The 20,028-nt window shown below is 39.6% G+C and overlaps 1 protein-coding gene across 3 annotated transcripts in view; it reads right to left on the bottom strand.

Moving 5' to 3' along the window:
- The window catches only part of TMEM168 (transmembrane protein 168), a 51,281-nt gene extending 35,064 nt beyond the window's left edge, over nucleotides 1–16,217 (bottom strand). The window contains exons 1-2 of one of the 3 annotated variants that reach the window (XM_023737026.1): nucleotides 15,851–16,217; nucleotides 8,618–9,874 (exon numbers count right to left, since the gene is read on the bottom strand). In XM_023737026.1, the coding sequence (XP_023592794.1) occupies nucleotides 8,618–9,745 (1,128 nt within the window). In that variant the 5' untranslated portion in view covers nucleotides 9,746–9,874; nucleotides 15,851–16,217. Of the gene's footprint in view, nucleotides 1–8,617; nucleotides 9,875–14,628; nucleotides 14,791–14,814; nucleotides 15,111–15,850 lie in introns of those variants that run through there. The other 2 variants (XM_023737028.1, XM_023737027.1) reach the window with 2 other exon arrangements.
- Nucleotides 16,218–20,028: the final 3,811 nt, after the last annotated feature.

The raw sequence follows: 20,028 nt of genomic DNA, 5'->3' as shown, positions 1-20,028 counted from the left end.
AAACCATATATCTTATAAGGGTCTATCCAAAAATTTATTAAAAAAAACCTTCCCAACTTCAAAACAAAAAGACAAACAACCCAATCAAAAAACAGGCAAAGGACTTGAACAGACATTTTCACCAAAGAGGATATTCAAATGGCCAACAAGTACATGAAAAGATGCTCAACGTCATTAGCCGTTACCTGTAACCAAACCCATTGCCACTGAGTCAATTTCGACTCATAGGTACCCTGTAGGATAGAGTAGAACTGTCCCATAGAGTTTCCAAGGAGCAGCTGGTGGATTTCAACTGCTGACCTTTTGGTTAGCAGCCACTCTCTTAACCACCACACCACCTGGGCTCCTATTAGCCATTAAACCCCAAAATCCATTGCTGTCGAGTCAATTCTGAGTCATAGCAACCCCTTAGGACAGAGTGGAACTGCCCCACAGGGTTTCCACGGAGCAGCTGGTGGATTCGAACTGCTGACCTTTTGGTCAGCAGCCGAACTCTTAACCACTATGCCACCACGGTTTCCAGAAATCCAAACCCATTCTGGTGGAGTTGACTTGGACTCATAGTGACCAGCGACCCTATAAGAGTAGAACGGCCCCATGGCTTTTGCAAGGAGCCGCTCTTAACCCCTGCGCCACCAGACTCCAAATATTCACACATTAGAGAGATGCAAATCAAAACTACAATGAGATATCACCTCATCCCTATCACAATGCCAATAATAAAAAATAAAAAAACAGAAAACAACATATATTGGTGAGGTTGTAGAGAAACTAGAACCTTTATCCATTAATGGTGGGAAATGTAAAATGGTGCAGCTCCTGTGAAAACAGTTTGGCAGTTCCTCAAACAGTTGAACACAGAACTACCATATGACCCAGCAATCCCAGTCCTAGGTAGCATACATACTTAGAAGAAGTAAAGGCAGGAACACAAACAGAAACCTGTATACGAATGTTCATTGCAGTACTTTTCACAATAGCCAAAATATAGGAACAATTGAAATACCCATCAACAGACAAATAGATAAGCAAAATGTGGCATATACACACAATGGAATACCATAAAGAGAAACGAAGTCCTGATGCATACCACAACATGCATAAGCCTTGAAAATATCATGCTGAGCCAAATAAGTCAGTCTCAAAAGGACAAATGATGTATGATATCACTCATGAAATAAGTAAATATACAGAAACCAAAAATTATTAGTGGTTACCAGGGGTGAAAACGAGGGGAGAAGGAGGAGTTTTTGCTCAGGGTGCACTGAGTTTATGTTAATGGTGGTGGAATGATGCAGAAAAGGTGAGAATGACTGCACAGCTTGAAGAATGTAATCAACGTCACTGAATTGCACATGTAGAAACTGTTGAGATAGCATATGGTTCGTTAAGTATGTTTTCAATACAATTTTCAAAAAATGGTTAAAATGGCAAATTTTATCTTATATATATTTTACTGCAATTAAAAAAAAACCTAAAGGTAGACTATTTAAAGATAATTTTAAGCGTTGACAGGCATGTAGGGAAATGGAGGTACTCATGTACAACTGGTGGGACGGTAAGTTGGTACAGTCACTCTGAAAGACAATTTGATAATATTAAAATTAATAATGCACAATGCACTTTCAATTATGGCAACATGAAAAAGCTGGAAAATCCTCTCCCTGCAAAAACAAATAAAACTGGACAATATAGCCAAACAACCATTCCAAGGCTCTAGAAATTGATGAAAAGCAAACAAGACATTGACATATGCAAGTCACAAAACTTGACACATGGAAACTCACAAAATGACTGAAATCATATAAACCATGTTCTCCAACCACATGGAATTAAATTATAAGAACAACCGGAAGAAATGTGGGGAATCCCCAAATATTAGGAAATTACACAACATACTTCTAAATAAACCATGAGTAAAACAAATTACAAGGGAAATTAAAAAATATTTTGAAGTGAATGAAAATGAAACACAACATATCAAAATTTATAGGATGCAGCTAAAGCAGTAATTAGAGAAAAATTATAGCTTTAAAAGCTTATATTAGAAAGGAAGAATAATCTAAAATCAATAATCTAGGCTTCTACCTCAAAAAAAAGAGAGCAAATCAAACCCAAAGTAAGCAAAAGAAAGGACATAATAAACACCACATCACAGTAGAAAGCAATGAAGTCCTGGTGGTACAACAGTTAAGCACTGGGCTGCTAACCAAAAGGTTGGCAGTTTGAACCCACCCAACAGCTCTGTAGGAGAAAGACCTGGCAATCTGCTTCCATAAAGACTATAGCCTATAAAACCTATGGGACAGTTCTACTCTTATGAGTTCTACTCGTTATGAGTCTAAATCAACTTGATGGCACCTAACAACAACAGAAATCAATGAAACAGAAAGAGAAGGGGGAAAAAGAAAATCAATTAATACAAATTGGGTCTTAGAAAAGATCAACAAAATTGAAAAATCTTTACCTAGATGGACCAAGAAAATAAGAAGACACAAAATAATAAAGTCAGAAATGAAACAGAACCTACATAAATGAAGTATTATGAAAGAATATTAAGAATAACTTTATGCCAACAGATAATTCAACTAAAATGAAATGGATAATTTCCTGAAAGACACAAATTACCAAAATTGACTAAAAAATAAATAGAAAAACTAATAGATTTATAACAAGTAAAAAAATTCAATTAATAATTGCAAATCTTCCCACAAATAGAGGCCCATATGCATATGGCTTCACTTATGAATTCTAACAATAATTTAAGGAAGACAGAATACCAATCCTACAAAAACTGTTCCCAAAAATATAAGATGGAAAACTTCCTAAACTCACTCTATGAGGCTAGTATTACCCTGATATCAAAGCTACAAATAAGACATAACAAGATAAGAAAATGTCATGAACACAGATGTAAAAATCTTTAATAAAACATTAAGAAACCAAATCTAGCAACATGTAAAAAGGATTATACACCATGACCAGATGGAATTTATCTTACAAATGCAGTTGGTTTAACATCCAAAAAAATCTATTAATGTAACATACCATTATTAATAAAGGACAAAAACCACATGATCATGTCAACAGATGCAGAAAAAGCATTTGACAAAATCAAATACTCAAGAAATTCTCAAAAAACTATGAAAATAAGGGAAATTCCTCCACCTGACAAAAAGCATGTACGAAACAGCTGTAGCTAACATCATATGTAACAGTGAAAAACTTAATACTTTCTCCTTAAGATGGGTAACAAAGCAACAATATCTCCTCTCACTTCTCTAATTCAACACTGTACTGAAGATTCCAGCCAGTGTAATATGGCAAGAAAAAGAACTTAATAGCATACAGATTTAAAAAAAAAGGGAGAGAGAGGAGAAGGACAGCTCTTGCTAGAGTTTCCGACATTGTCATTGTCTTAGTTATCTAGTGCTGCTATAACAGAAATACCACAAGTAGATGGCTTTAACAGACAGAAATTCATTTTCTCACAGTTTATGAGGCTAGAAGTCCAAATTCAGAGCACTGGCTCTAGGGGAAGGCTTTCTCTCTCTGTTGGCTCTAGGAGAAGGTCCTTGTCTCTTCTTCCTGGTTCCCTGGAGATCTCCAGGTGGCCTGACTCTATCTTCCTCCATCTCTGCCTGCTGGTTTGCTTGTTTAATCTCTTTTACATCTCAAAAGAGATTGACTCAAGACAAACCTACACTAATCCTGCCTCATTAATATAACAAGACAACCCATTCCCAAATGGGATTATACCTACAGGCATAGAGGCTAGGATTTACAATTGGCAGACACAATTCAATCCATAACAATCATCATCATAAAACTGTATTTACTTGCAGATGACATATATATATGTAGGAAATCCTAAGAAATTGTGGAAAAACTACTAAAACTAATAAGCAGGTTTAGCAAGGTTGTAGAATACCAGATCAATAAAAGTCAACTGTATTTCTATATATCAGCAGCCAAAAATCTGAAGATAAAATTGAGAAAACAATTGCATTCACAATAATATTTTTTAAAAAGGAATAAACCAAAACCCACTGCCATTGAGTCGATTCCTCAAGAATAAATTTAAAAAAAAAAGACCTGTACACTGAAATGACAAAACATTGCTGAGAAAAATTAAAGAAGATCTAAATAAATGGAGATGGGAACTGCTTCCAAATTAATCTATGGATTTAACACAATCCCTATCAAAATAGCAGCAATGTTTTTTTCCCCTAGAAAGGGACAAACTGAACCTAAAATGTATGTGAAAATCCCAAGACCCAGAATAGCCAAAACAACTTTGAAAAAGAACAGAGTTGGCGGTCTTAACATTTCTTGATGTCAAAACTTACTATAAAGCTACAGAAATCCAGACAGTGTGGTACTGGCATAAGGACAGACATAAAGATCAATGGAACAGAATAGATAACTCAGAAATAAAACCTTACATTTATACTTAATTGATTTTGGACAAAGATGCCAATGCAATTCTTTAGGGGAAAGAATAGTCTTTCCAATAAATGGTGCTGGAACAATTACACATCCATGTGCAAACACAAAACAAATTAAAGCAGATGCTTACCTCATACTATACACAAAAATCAACTCAAACTGGATCACACAGTTACATATAAGAACAAAAGTGATAAAACTTTTTGAAGAAAACATAGGATAAAAATTTTTGACACTTAGGGTTAAGCAAAGATACTTTAGATATGATACTAAAGCCCAATCCATAAAGGAAAAAGTTGATAAATTGGACTTCATAAAACTAAAAACTTTCATTCCTTGAAAGGCACCATTAGAAAATAAAAAGATAAGTTACAGACAGGGAGATAACATTTCTAAATCATATATCTGATAAAAAAAAGTTTTATCCAGAGTATCACATAAACTTAAAACTTAATAATAAGAAGACAAATAACCCAAATTTTAAAATGGGCAAAAAGTTTGGATACTTCAACAATGAAGATATGTGAATGGCTAAAACTCACATTAAAAGATCTCAACACCATTAGGCATTACAGACATGAAAATTAAAACAATGAGATACCACTCCATACCAAGATTAAGGAACTTTCTAAAGTTGATCTGTTTTAGAAAAGGGTAGGATGGAAGGTGAGGATCTGGAAACTGATTCCCTTAAAACCATCTTTACTGACATGGAAAGCTTTTGTGTACCTCCAGTGTTAAGTGTACCCTATTTGAAGGCCACTGGCATAAAAGAAAAATAATTTGGTGACTTAGAAAGTATTTGGTTAATAGGATTTGGTGACTGGAAAGGAGTTGGGCGTGAATGAGGTGACACGGAAAAGGAAAAAGTACTTGGGGCTGGGAAACGAGCTAAGGGGTGGCAGTGGAGAGGAAGGAGAGCTCTTGATAGTTTCCGACATCATCATCATCAATTATAATTCTGACAGTCCCTAGCACTGGCAAGTAGAACACAGTGAGGAAGATATACTCAGGCAACACCCAAGGTGTTTTCATCATTTGATTGACTTCCACACAGCCTCCCTGTCCCAGCCCAAAATGACTAAAAAGGACCATGGCCAGGAAAGTCCCCCACATCTCCCTTCAAGCATTCACATCTAGAGACTGTCTGCAGCAACAAACATGCAAAGCAGAGACTGCAACAAGCAGAGCTGATCATCCCACCCTGTTGTACTCAAATGATAGCATTGGTCACAACGTAATCACAACTGTTTGTTTACATGTCTACCCTCTTCCCCCTCCAACTAAAGACTGTGACTTCTTTAAAGCCAGAGACATTAAATTTCTTATTCTTCTTTAGATCCTCAGCACTTACTACAGTGCCTGGAATATAGTGCCTAGCCAATAAACGTTCAAATGGAAGACTTGGTTAACACTGTAGATACAAACTACAACCCTACACTTTCTATGTCTTCATCTAAACAAGACTATTCTGACATACTGTGGGCAGCAAATTATTGTAAAAAATATTTTTTCTGATCTGTAATTAAGACCCTCATATGCAACACATGGGGTCACCATGGCTGTGAATCAACAGCAAGAATTTTTTTTTTTAAATACATCTAATAACTATATGTTGTTGTTGTTGTTGTTGTTAGGTGCCATTGAGTTGGTTCCAACTCACAATGACCCTACATACAATAGAACAAAACAGTGCCAGGTCCTGTGCCATCCTCAAGATCCTTGCTATGTCTGAGCCCATTGTTGCAGCCACTGTGTCAATTCATCTCATTGAGAGTCTTCCTCTTTTTAGCTGACCCTCTACCAAGTATGATGTCCTTCTCCAGGGACTGGTCCCTCCCGATAACATGTCCAAAGTATGTGAAATGAAGTCTCACCATCCTTGCTTCTAAGGAGCATTCTGGTTGTACTTCTTCCAAGACAGATTTACTCGTTCTCTGGCAGTCCATGGTATATTCAATTTTCTTTCCCAACATCATAATTCAAATATATCAATTCTTCTTTGGTCTTCCTTATTCATCGTTCAGCTTTCGTATGCATATGAGGCGACTGAAAATACCATGGCTTGGATCAGGCGCACCTTAGTCTTCAAGGTGACACCTTTGCTTTTTAACACTCTAGAGATGTCTTTTACAGCAGATTTGCCCAATGCAATGCGTCGATTTCTTGACTGCTGCTTCCATGGGCGTTGACTACGGATCCAAGTAAAATGAAATCCTTGACAACGTCAATCTTTTCTCCATTTATTATGATGCTGCTTGTTGGTACAGTTGTGAAGATTTCTGTTTAATGTTGAGGTGTAATCCATACTGAAGGCTGCAGTCTATGATCTTCATCAGTAAGTGCTTCAAGTCCTCTTCACTTTCGGCAAGCAAGGTTGTGTCATCTGCAATCACAGGTTGTTAATGAGTCTTCCTCCTATCCTGATGCCGTTCTTCTTCATGTAATCCAGCTTCTCTGATTATTTGTTCAGCGTACAGATTGAATAAGTATGGTGAAAGGATACAACCCTGACGCACACTACGCAGTATCCCCTTGTTCTGTTCAAATGATTGCCTCTTGGTCTAAGTATGGGTTCCTCACGAGCACAGTTAAGTGTTCTGGAATTCCCATTCTTCGCAATGGTATCCATATTATGATCTACACAGTCAGATGCCTTTGTATAGTCAATAAAACACAGGTAAACATCTTTCTGGTATTCTCTGCTTTCAGCCAGGATCCATCTGACATCTGCAATGATATCCCTCGTTCCACATCCTCTTCTGAATTCAGCTTGAATTTCTGGCAGTTCCCTGTTGATGTACGGCTGCAACTGTTTTTGAATGATCTTTAGCAAAATTTTACTTTTGTGTGATATTAATATTTCAATAATTTCTGCATTCTGTTGGATCACCTTTCTTTGGAATAGGCATGAATATGGATCTCTTCTGGTTGGGTGGCCAGGTAGCTGTCTTCCAACTTTCTTGGCATAGACAAATAAGCACCTCCAGTGCTGCATCCGGACGCTGAAACATCTCAATTGGTATTCCGTCAATGCCTGGAGCCTCAGTTTCATCACTGCCTTCAGTGCAGCTTAGAATTCTTTCTTCAATACTATCAGTTCTTGATCATATACTACCTCCTGAAATAACTGAATGTCAACCAATTCTTTTTGGTACAGTGTATTCCTTCCATCTTTTTTCGATGCTTCCTGCGTCATTCAATGTTTTGCCCATAGAATCCTTCAATATTGCAACTTGAGGCTTGAATTTTCTCTCAGCTTGTGAAGTGTTGAGCACGTTCTTCCCTTTTGGTTTTCTAACTCCAGGTCTTTGCACATGTCATTACAATACTTTACTTTGTCTTCTCAAGCATCCCTTTGAAATCTTCCGTTTAGCTCTTTGACTTCATCACTTCTTCCACTCACTTTAGCTACGCTAGGTGCAAGAGCAAGTTGCAGAGTCTCTTCTGACATCCATTTTGGTCTTTTCTTTCTTTCCTGTCTTTTTAATGTCCTTGATGTCATCCCATAACCAACTCGTCTGATGTTCAGCCATTAGTGTTCAATGCATCAAATCTATTCTTGAGATGGTCTCTAAATTCAGGTTGGATATACTTAAGGTCATACTTTGGCTCTCGTGGACTTGTTCTAATTTTCTTCAGCTTCAATTTGAACTTGCATTTGAGCAAGTTCATCTATCTATCATCTTCAAAGAAATGGCTACATAAAAAAATGTGCTATAGAGGGGAAACCCGTGGACTAGACAGAAACTAGACAACCTGGTTCTGGCTAGTACTACTGACTCCAGATATGTCTTGTCTGGCTTTCAGTTTCCTATTCATAAAATGAAAGGCTTAGAGTACAACCTGTAAGTACCCTTCAAATGCTAATGTTCTAAGGATCTTTGATATATGAGTGTTTCACCAATGATCAATCAGGAGATGGGGGACATGTCACATGCTGAGTATTCCTATCATTTTGGTTCCACTTTGTCTGAGATAAAAATAAATTATCCTGTCAACATTTATTCAGTGCTTCAATTCTATGGTCAAAATTAAATAAGCACCAAAAAAGAATATCCTTTAGAAATTAGGAACTTGACATTACATTTCTAAGGGCTCAACTTTTGCAGCCAGCACTTTATCACACAACATAGGCATCAACACAATAAACAAACCATAAGCTTACCTGCCAGGAAACTGCTCCCAAAATCGCTGTTGCAAGAAGACTAAAGAAAATTAACTGCTCAGAAATTAAGCAAAAATGTCGCATCCCTTTGGATGCCATGATTCTATCAAGGCTATTGTTATCTGCTCTGTGGGTAAAATATACTTTATGGCAGTCATTCAATTTGGTATGGAATCCCCAAAGAGTTAAAAGAAAAATAATATGGCAAATCATCCAGAAAATTCCAAAAATGGAAAAGCCTGGTATTACAAAATACCAGAGATGAGTGTCTCTAAGTTTAAATGCTGAAAGAATAAAAAACGTAAGCTCAATCATTCCAGTGAAAACGACAGAAAGTCTTCTGCAAATTCTTCCACGGTACAAAAAGGGTTTCCACCTTTCAGTTACTGAAAGTCCACTAAAATAGATGTCAAGGAAAGGATCCGTTATCAGGCAAATAAAAAAACATGCAAAAGCAACTGGATTTTTGGGAGTTTCCAATGAGGAGAAAAACAACAAGACCCCAAAAATAACTAAGTTTGGAATCGCTAGGAAAGACTTCATTCTCAGGTCAATAATCAGCATGGCCAAAGCTACAACAAGTAAAATGATACTCAGAGACTTCTCCACCAACATAGTTGTGCTGGCAATGGCAAATCCAACAAGCTCCAGAAATTCAACTGTGGTAAGTAAGGTCGGTCGATGACGGACATAACCAGAAATTCTCTCTACCAAAGCACATAATATCCTTAATACAATGGAAGTTAGAAGCAAATATTTGGTTGATTCTTCTTTCACATCGTTTTTAAAGGATGAATTATCAAGAAAACATAGGAGGCCAAGCAAGAATCCAAACCAAAGATTGGAGAGACTTAAACTTGCTGCTTCCATTGAAAAATAATAATAAAGTATGCTGGCAATTCCAAGAACAAAAAGACCAAGGATAAAAATGACCAAAATTAAGGAATTTGCTGTTTTTTCCCATCTTAAATAAAGACCTAAGCATATAGCAACCAATAAATTGATTCTGGCTAAATAGCCAAGGTACCGCACTGAAGAATGCATGTTCACTTCTCTATTTACTTCTTCCAGTCTTGTCATTGCTAAATAGAGACAATGACTAAAGCAGTAACGCAGTGATTTACACATGTAATCTGGCAATTTGGGCTTTCTCCCCACGTTACAAAAATTAACTGCTTGTATTTCATCCAGCCAATCTGATGTATCTGTAACTTCTATTTCAACATTTTCTCAGGTGGAATTTTTGTTTATAATGATCTAAAAAAAAAAAAAAAGAAAAATCATATTTCAGTGTGCATTTTATACATTTTAGCTCACATATGCGTCCTCCTTGTACAAAATAATAAGTGAAAAATACAGAAACCCAATTTAAAATCTGCATTTGCATATATCTTAATGATAAGTGCCTCTGGCTTAAAAACTTGGTAGTTTACCCAAACGAGCATGTGCCTTCTACTCATCGTATACTAAGACTGCATGATGAAACCACCATCAATGGAACTGTTCTTCTGGACATGGCGAAGAATTCACCTAATCCATTCTTATTCTAATATCTGGTTTTCCAACATCATGCAGATATGAGATGTTGAACTTAGCTTAGATTGTAGCAGATGGCTCTGGCATGATTGAAATCTACTCAGCTCTTACATGGAATGAGTAACTTCATCATTACTTCTAATTTGAAAAGCACCATTTTACAGTAATAGTGACCATTACTACCTGCCTAAAATCCTTTTTCACAAAAAAAAAAAAAAAAAAACCCAAACCAAACCTGTTGTCATCTCATAGCAACCTTATAGGACAGAGTAGAACTGCCCTGTAGAGCTTCCAAAGGGTGGCTGGTAGATTTGAACTGCTGACCTTTTGGTTAGCAGCTGAGCTCTTAACCACTGCATCACCAGGGCTCTTTTTTTACAAGTAGCTCTAAAATACTATAAATTCTTAGTCTTTACAATGTTTAATAAACTTACTAGAAGTAAAGTTTAATTGCATTAAAGTTAACTCAGTCTCTAATGCTGACCATAATTCTCCCTGTACTTTTACCTCTAGTATAATAAATTTCTTTACCAAACCTTCTTTCCAAATCTAATCTCTCTGTAGCAAACCAATTCCTGAACTTGCCAGTCAAAATCCAAATACAGGAACAGGAATGCTGACCAATAGTTATTATAAAGTAAATTAAGACCTTTAGAATTCTACTCAAAAAAACAAACAACTTACCACACTGATTATCTGTTAGAGGACCCAGATAATTATTACAACCTTAAGTACACACTGATACTGGTAAGCAAGTCCATGAGTTACACTTAAAACATGATAATGTTGATATAGGTGTGATATTAAAAAAAAAATTCAGTGCACTCCAGATTATCATTTCCTCACACTTAAGTAAAAGATAAACCAAAATATTATTTAAAAAATATTACTATTCAAAAATTATCTAGCTATCTATGAGATAATTCTTCAAAATTTTCTGGCATACTGCTTCAGAAAAACTGATCTATTATAACAGCTATGGTCACAGTGAATATCCCAGGAGAACTCAACCAGATAAAAATTCAAAAAGAAACTGTGATCAGTTTATATATACTTTCTTAAAAACAGGATGCTAAAAGGAAGACCCAACAATCATACAACCTTGAAATTAACCCTAAATTACCCACTAAGCTGGAGAAGAATGTCATTGAATCAACTTAAGGGTCTCTGATGGGTTCTAAGTGTCATTACTAACTCTACTTCTATAAGTTCAACAAGCATATTTTTAAAGCTAAATCTAATTATCTAAGTATTCTAATTGATTTTCCTCAATTGCATTTTCATTCAGTATTTTCTTACTAAAGATACCACACCAAAACACTCAAAACCAAACCCATTGCTGTCAAGTCGATTCTGACTCATGGCCACCCTCTAGGACACAGCAGAACTGCCCCATAGGGTTACCAAGGGGGGGCTGGTGGATTCGAACCGCCGACCGTTTAGTTAGCAGCTGAGCTCTTAACCACTGTGCCACCAGATACCACACTCTTTAAAAAAATGTCTTCCTTTGGCATAGTTTGGTTTATCTTTTACTTAAGTGTGAGAATGATAATCTGTAGTGCACAGAATTCTTTTAAAAATATCACTCCTGTATGTTATGTAATCATTCAACAAACGTGTTGGAATACATATCCTCAAAGGGCTGATGGTACCGTCTTAGTTCAGACTACTGAACACTCTAAACTTATGAGGCATCCTTCTTGTTTCCCTGGTCAACACTTCACCATTCTCCGTGCTATTCAAACCTCTTTTCCCTCTCCTCACACCCGACCCCACTTCCCACCACATTCTCACCAAATGACTTTGCCTCCTACAGAGTCATCAGAAGGGAGTTAACCTGAGTTTCCAACACTACAAATCCACCTCTACCAACATTTCCTGATACAAGGAAAGAAGGATGTCCCTTTCCTATCTAAGGGAAAATCTTTTGGCCGTACTATGTATCTCCTTCCCTTCTGCCTCCTCCAGAACCTCACTCTCCCTCCTTTCTCTTCAAACTCTCCCTCTGCTCTAGTTCTTATCCATTAGCACTTAAACATTTGTAAATCTCTTTTTTGAAACGATCCAAAAAAGAAAAAAACAAAACCCAGAAACAAACACAACACTTCCTCATCCCCATCTCCTCTTCCAGGTTCAATCTTCTATCCTTCTCTTGACAGCTAATATTTGGCTGCTTCACTTCTCACCCACTCACTTCTCAAACCACTAAACAGTGGTTCCCAACACAAAATGGTAAACTGCTCTGTCAAGGTCTGAAATGACTTGTACATTCCTAAATCCAGCTGGCACCTTTTACTCCTTTTCTGCTCATTCTTCAAACAACCGTTGACACGGTTGTTTAAAGAATAACTCCTCCTACCTTCTAAAACCTTTGCTTCCCTTGGCTTCTAAGGACTAGTCTTGAGATTTTCTTTCTAACTCATTAGTCTCTCCTTCTCAGTCTCCTTACAGGTTCTCCATTCTCAACCTATCTTTGGATATTTGCTCCTAAGCCGAGGCTCTTCTCTCGCTACACACTTTCTCTGAGCAATCTCATCTACTTCCATGTCTTCAATTACTATCCCTCTATTTACACACATACATTAATTTACCCAATAGGAATAAAGGCAACGGCTCTGTTCTGCACTCTTTGTAGAGGCAAAAACCTGGAAACAAAGTAAATGTAAACGTGTAAATAATAAAGTATGATACATCTATATCATGGAATATATGATGCCACCTTCTAATGAGCAAAAAACAATTTGGAAAATAATTGTTTTTAATGGCCAATTTACAAAAGTCTTTCCCCACTCTGAACTGTTTAAAAGACAAATAGCCTAAATCAGAGACCAAAGCAAGCATTACAATCCTTTTCAATTGGTCTGCCATCATTTATGATTCTTCCATGGGAAATTACTTGAGAGGCAGATAAAAGTGTGTCTGTATAGAGCACAGAAGAGTCAATCTACATACAGGAAACATTAACTAATAACTGACATGAAACCTCATATACTACTCTAACCCTCTTCTCTGTCACTTCCTGCATTTAATCCTCAAGTCCTGTTCATTCTACTTCCTAAACACCTCTTAAACGTTTCTACTTCTCATCACCAAGGTCATTATCCTAGTTTTGGCCACCATCTCCAGCTTGAACGTCTCCCTGTATCCACTCTTGTCCTTCTGCAAGAAGTGCTCTTTTTAAAACCAAAATCTGTCACGTCACTGCTGTGTAAAGTCCTCCAATGGTTTCCCATCACCCTGAGTGATAAAGTCTAAACTCTTAACATGCTTTACAAAGTCTTCCACTTTTGACCTCACTAACTCTCCTGCCTCATCTCTTACCATTCTTCCTCTCACACTTGTATTCCAGCCATACTGACCTGCAATTCTGAACTGCAAAAATGCTACTCCCTCTCTAGGTACACTCCTTTCCCTCCACCTGGCCCCACGCTACTTCTCACACCAGGCTTACTCCTACTCTTCAAGTCTCAGCTGAAATTATTGTTTTAGGGAGGTCTCCCCTGACTCATTATATGACTCCTACTTCCTCTATAAAAGCAAAATATTCATCATCACTTGTTTAATGCCTGCACTCCCCCACTAGATCACAAGGTCTCTGAGGGTCTGTCTTCAATGCTGAATTCCCAGGGTCTAGTAGAAAGTCTGGCATGAAGCAGGCATTCAACAAATACTTGAAGAAATAAAAGACTAATACAGAAATAAGTACATTTAATAATAATGGTTCTCAGTTATCAATTATTAATGCACAATGAGGATAAATAACTCATCTAATATCCCACAGCTAATAAACAGTAAAGCTATGGGAAATTCCATGAGTGAGTGGTTGCTGTTTCTCTCTCGGACTTACTCCAGCCTTCACAGTTACAGCTTCACCCAAATTCCTCCAAACCAGTAATGTCTCATTCCGTGCCCTACCTCTAGGGAATGGCTCACTAAGTTGTCCAAGCCACACCATATCATTTGCATCATCTTTCGACTAAGAAACTATTTCTGTCCCATCTAGGGGAAGTGGCAAAAGCTGAAAGATACTGAGAAGCCAGGGTCGGGAAATTCCACTGCTTCAGTTCTACTTGAACTCAAGATAATAACTTCTGGGATCATCTTATACGAGGAGAATGGCACCTTAAATATTAAATCTCTCAGCAATAGCGCAGCAATAGCCATTTTTCTCCCATTCTCCCTCCTTCTAGGGACAGGTGGGGAGGCCTGAAATACAGCCTGGTTGTCCTCGATACCCCCCTGTACTACGGGAGAAGCGACCACAACGGGGCGCCAAGCTGAGAGGGGAACCTTGGGGCATAAAGCACGCGCCCCGACATCCTTCCGCCCCCACCGTCAACTTCTCTCGGGGCAGGTATCCCTTCCCCCGCCCCGAGGCCAGCTGGGCGGAGCTTGGGGCCCGGACCAAGCCGAGCCCTGGGCGGTGTCTGTGCAAGGGTCTCGCTGCACGGCCGTTCACCCCGTGGCCCCCCTACCTGACTCGGCCGCCACCACCAACGCTTCCTCAAGCCTCGGAGTCTATTCCGGGGCCAACTGAGTAAAGGGGGACCTTGGGACTGAGCCTGCGGCTCGGAGAGGGGAGACGGCACGCCAGGGGGATCAGTGTCCCGAGGCCACGGGCACTAGCACAGGCCAGTCTCGCTAGAAACTTTCTCCGTTACCGGCACTGCCGCGGCCGCCATGTTCCCGCCGCCGAATCCGCAGCGGTACGGAACGCTGCCGGGGCCAAACTGCCTAGTGCGCTTCCTTGCCGAGGCCGGTCCTCATCACGGCCTCCCTCCCCGCTCTAACCAGCCGCTGGGCCGCGAAGCCAGGTGCGTCCGGCCGTGCGTGGGCGCGAGCGGCTCCACCCCGCCGCTGGGTGACCCCAGGCCTCCGCTGGCTCCCGGGACCTGGCATCAGGGGCGAGGAATAGGAGCGGAAAGACAAGCAAGGATCAGGCTGTCCGTATTCATCAAACGTCCAGGCCGCTGCCTCCAGCTGGACCGAAACTGGGGCAGGATGGGCGGGACTTCCCCACGTGGACTGTAAATACTGCGGAGGCTTTGCTGCTTTTTAATACATAGCTGTGTGCCCATTGACTAGCTAAAGCCCAAGCCCCTCAGGCTCGCCTTCTGAGCCCTTCTCGTCTGGGCCCAGCCTGCTTTTCTTATTAAGTCTCCCTTTAATCCACTACCTGGGCCTTCACTCCGTGGAGAACACTTCGCTCCTCCAGCCTTGGTCATCCATGCCCCCTTCCCACCCCAACTCTTACACTTTCACCAGACTCCTATCCTCAGGGTCCTTCAGTCTCTAGGGACGATTCTCATTTGTATTCTGAACGCACTGAATACACGGAAGAAGATACTGGGAAGCAGTGTTTCATCATGGCTGTAGAACTGGGATAGTCTTGGGATTTGAATCCTGGTTCCTCGCCTTCCTATCTATGTATAATCTCGGTTTCTCCAGCTATAAAATAAAATAACAAAACCTTCCTTGCAAAGTTGTTGTGAATATTCAGTGATAATTTTTTTTTTTTTTTTTTTTGTTAGTATAGGGTAGGCCACTCAAGTCTGAGCTTCCTTTTCCTCTCCAAGAAGCCCTGCCGGCCCGCCTGCGCCTTCTAACCCCACCATCATTTCCTACTGCATAGGCAGGACAGTTAGCCTCTGTGAGCCCCAGTTCCTTACATGTAAATAGCACGCTTATAATACATACCTTACAGGATTGTTGTAAGGATTGAATGAGCTCATGTCTCTAAGAAATCCTCAAAACTCTTAGGTGGTTTTCCAAAATTCTTTTCTAGGTATAGACAAGAAGTTGTGTAGTCTGGCCCCTTTTTGCTTCCAACTGGACCTCCCACCAGACTCCCCTAGCTCTCTGCACCCAGCCTGCTTTCATTTCCTCAAATGCAGAGACACTGCCTGGTTTTGTTTAGCATTAAGTAATCCTCGCATAGTAACTGATCCGTAGTTATACATAGTTGGCACTTAAATATTTAGTACATAATAGGCCCTCGACAGTCACTAGTTTTCTTCTCTCCTCCCACTTAATCTTGTACTGTTGTTGTTGAGTCCAGTAGAGTCCATGCAGACTCATAGCCACACCATGTGACAGGGTTTCTTAGTCTGTAATCTTTACAGGAGCATATTGCCAAGTCATTTCTCCTGCAGAGTGGCTGGTAAGTTTGAACTAACGACCTTCCGGTTAGCAGCTGACCGCTTAACCATTGCACTAGCAGGGCTCCTTATCATGTATTAGAGTTATCTTTATATTTGTCCTGTTTCTCCTAATCAGTGCAATTTTCCATTTAACAAATGATAGGGGTGGGGTGGGCAGCACAGCCACAGGGATGAACCATTCTAGATTCCCATATGTAGATGAAAGTTTGAGTTAGATTTTTTCCAAACTCCATGCTAACTGTAAATGTGATCACTACTACCAAACTCTCAAATCTGTAGCTTTGGCTCTCTGGGGAATACCAATGTCATATTTCCAACTACTTGTTCGATATTTCTACATATTGTCATCACTTCCAATTCAATTACATTGAATATATATACATATATATTCCATATATTTCATTTTACTTGTATCCACAATCAATGCCTATAGAGCAGCAGTGAAGAAATCAAAGGACGTACTGCATTGGGCAAATCTGCTGCCAAAGACCGCTTTAAAGCGTTAAAAAGCAAAGATGTTACTTTGAGGGCTAAGGTTTGCCTGACCCAAGCCATGGTATTTTAAATTGCCTCATATGCATATGAAGCTGGACAATGAATAAGGAAGACTGAAGAAGAATTAATTCATTTGAATTATGGTGTTGGAGAAGATTATTGAATATACTATGGACTGCCAGAAGAACAAACGAATCTGTCTTGGAAGAAGTACAACCAGAAGGCTTCTTAGAAGCAAGGATGGTGTGACTTCATCTCACATACTTTGGACATGTTATCAGAAGGGACCAGTCCCTGGAGAAGGACATCATGCTTGGTAAAGTAGAAGGTCAGTGTAACAGAGGAAGACACTCAACGAGATGGATTGACACAGTGGCTGCAACAATGGGCTCAAACATAGCAAGGATTGTGAGGACGGCGCGGGACCAGGCAGTGTCTCGTTCTGTTGTACACAGGGTCAGTATGAGTCGGAAGCGACTCTGGCACCTAACAACAACAACAACATTCTATATATATATATATATATATATATATATACAGTTTTGTTTTGTTTTGAACCCCCCTTCCATGTTTGGGGAATTCCCCACCTTAAGAGCCTAGTGACTGAAGTTGAAATGCCAAATACTTGCTCAATCAATCATGTGCACCAGCTGGAATCTAGTGACTCAAAAAAGCAGGCACAGAAAGTCATGCTCCTTGGGGAAACTGCAGGAGTGTCGCAAGATAAACTCCTGCCACAGTAGTGAGAGTGGGTCTTGTGGTGGTATCCAGCATCTAGTATAGTGGTGTCAGTGGTACAAAATGCCTGTACTTGGCAACAGCAACCATGGAGTCCTCTCTGGAACAGCTCTATTGCCTGGTTTTTGGTTGTAATCTCTGGCCATGTAGATCCAAGCCTCAATCTCCTGCAATTCTCTGAGCTACCGTTAGTTGCTGTAGCGTTGATTCCAACTTATGACAACCCCATGTGTGCAGAGTAGAACTGCTCCATGGGGTTTTCAAGGCTATGACCTTTCGGAAGCAGATCGCCAGGCCTTTCTTCTGAAGCACCTCTGGGTGGATTAGAACCACCAACCTTTCAGCTAGTAGTTGAGTGCTTAACCATTTGCATCACCCAGGAACTCCTGAGCTACCCACTATCCTTTAATTTCTTTTCTGCTTAAATCTGCCACAGTTGTTTTCTGTGGCTCACCACAAGACTCCTCATTAAAACAGTGCTGTTTCATCTTCTACCTCAAATATGTTCTGCCTTGTGACCTTGAAGCCATTTTTTGATGCTTGTTATCTTTTCAGTATACTTTAGACTACTTCAGTGGGATATGTATGCGTTTGAAAGTTAACTTTAATCTGCACACTCCAGGGTGGTTAATTAGTATTTGAAAGGGACTAATCAGGAATCCTCACTACAGAGTCGGATGCACAAGTGATTCAAATATCACTATATAAGTCTGCACTAGACGTTCGATAATTAGCATAAAGGATTAGAAATAATTTTTCATTGTGGAAATGAGAGATACATGTCTGACTAAAAATACTGTACAGGCACCTCTGCCCTTGCATAAATGTGGTATAAAAATCTTCTGAGTCTAGCTGACTGATAGCCTCAGAATGGCTCCCTGAGTCTAGACAGATGTTTCGTCCTTTGCCACAAAAAAGAGGATTCTGTTACATGATACAAGTGTCACGTTTGCTTCAGAGTAAACTTTTCATTCAGGATGCCTAAAACAACAGAGAAAAAGGACTTCAACGTATTTACAGAACAATTGTATAGCTGTTTTTGTGCCTACTTGCTAAAAAATAAGGAGCCCTGGTGGCTCAGTGGTTAAAGCAATTGACTGCTAACCAAAAGGTCAGTGGTTCAAAGCCACCAGCGGCTCTGCAGGAGAAAGATGTGGCAGTCTGCTTCCCCAGAGACTGACAGCCTTGGAAACCCTGTGGGGTCTCTATGACTGGGAATCGACTCAACAGCAGTGGGTGGGTGTGTACTGGCATTCAATCTGAGGCTTGCCTCCATTATAGGACATCACCTAGTATCAGGAGAGGAGACATGCAGCTCTCATCAATCTTTAGTTGTTGAAGGCTACCAGTATTTACTAAAAGAACTTGACAATTGCAAAAGACACTGTGTTGTTCATTTACATCTGCCGTATTTCTTGCATTTATCATTTACATTCAACTTCCATCACTACTACCCTAGTTCAAGTCCTAACACCTTGACAAAACTGTTTTAATTCTCCTGGAATCCAGATTTCTGGGTTCACGGAATTGAGGTGATCCACCAAGGCCATTTGCCTTCAGGCGTCCTTTTGAACCTAAAGCCTTTAAGGAAGGTGTTCTCTCAAGTCACCTTAAAGTCAAACAACAGTCTAGTAAGCAGCTTAGTGGAGAAATTTTTGCCTTAGGCGTTGGGTTCTTTTGGAAAATTATCTATTTGCAGCCAACTTCTAGAAGCAGGAACTCCAGGGTCTGACTAGAGACTGGGTTTTAGGATGTATAAAATGTTCTTGGTGACTCTGTTTCTATAACCCACTGACTCTGAAACCCTGCACTGTGCTTTGATGCTGTCTCCTTGAGAAATTAACATAACAATGACCTATATCACCTGCTCTCACAGTCCCCTCTTTGAGGCCTCTTTCTGATATGTTTATGCTGCCTAATTCGAATCATATTTACTCACAATAAATACATTCTGCCACGCTAATTTTTGGTGTTTCTCTAAGCATTTGGGTTTTTGACAACTTGAATTACTTCAATAACTTCCCAGTCTAATCCATCACTGGCCCCATGACTGAGCAGCACTCTGTGTCACTTGTTGGGTGAAATCCAGCGACTTCCACAAGCTACAGAAAAAAGGCCAACCTCTCTAGTCCTCTAGGACCTATCTAAATCCTCTTTGCAGTCTTAATTTAACTGTTTACTCACGAGAGGCAAATGTAACAAAATAGCTTAAGCTTAAGTGAAGATGAAACCCTGAAGCTTTTGCCCTGAGATAATCTTTAAACCTTAAACCAAAAATATCCTCTGAACTTTTCTCAAAACCAAACAATAGCTTAATTAGCAAAGAATGTCTGCCTTGAGACTCAACATTGTGAAAATTCAATTCTACCCAAAGCAATTTACAAATACAACGCAATCCCGATCCAAATACCAACAACATTCTTCAAAGAGATGGAAAAACTAATCATTAACTTTATATGGAAAGGGAAGAAGCCCTGAATA

This window comes from Trichechus manatus, unplaced genomic scaffold, assembly GCF_000243295.1.
Source record: "Trichechus manatus latirostris isolate Lorelei unplaced genomic scaffold, TriManLat1.0 scaffold00096, whole genome shotgun sequence".
In the NCBI taxonomy this organism is placed as follows: domain Eukaryota; kingdom Metazoa; phylum Chordata; class Mammalia; order Sirenia; family Trichechidae; genus Trichechus; species Trichechus manatus.
Note: the sequence above shows the minus strand (reverse complement) of the source record. Positions and strands in the feature narration are given on the sequence as shown.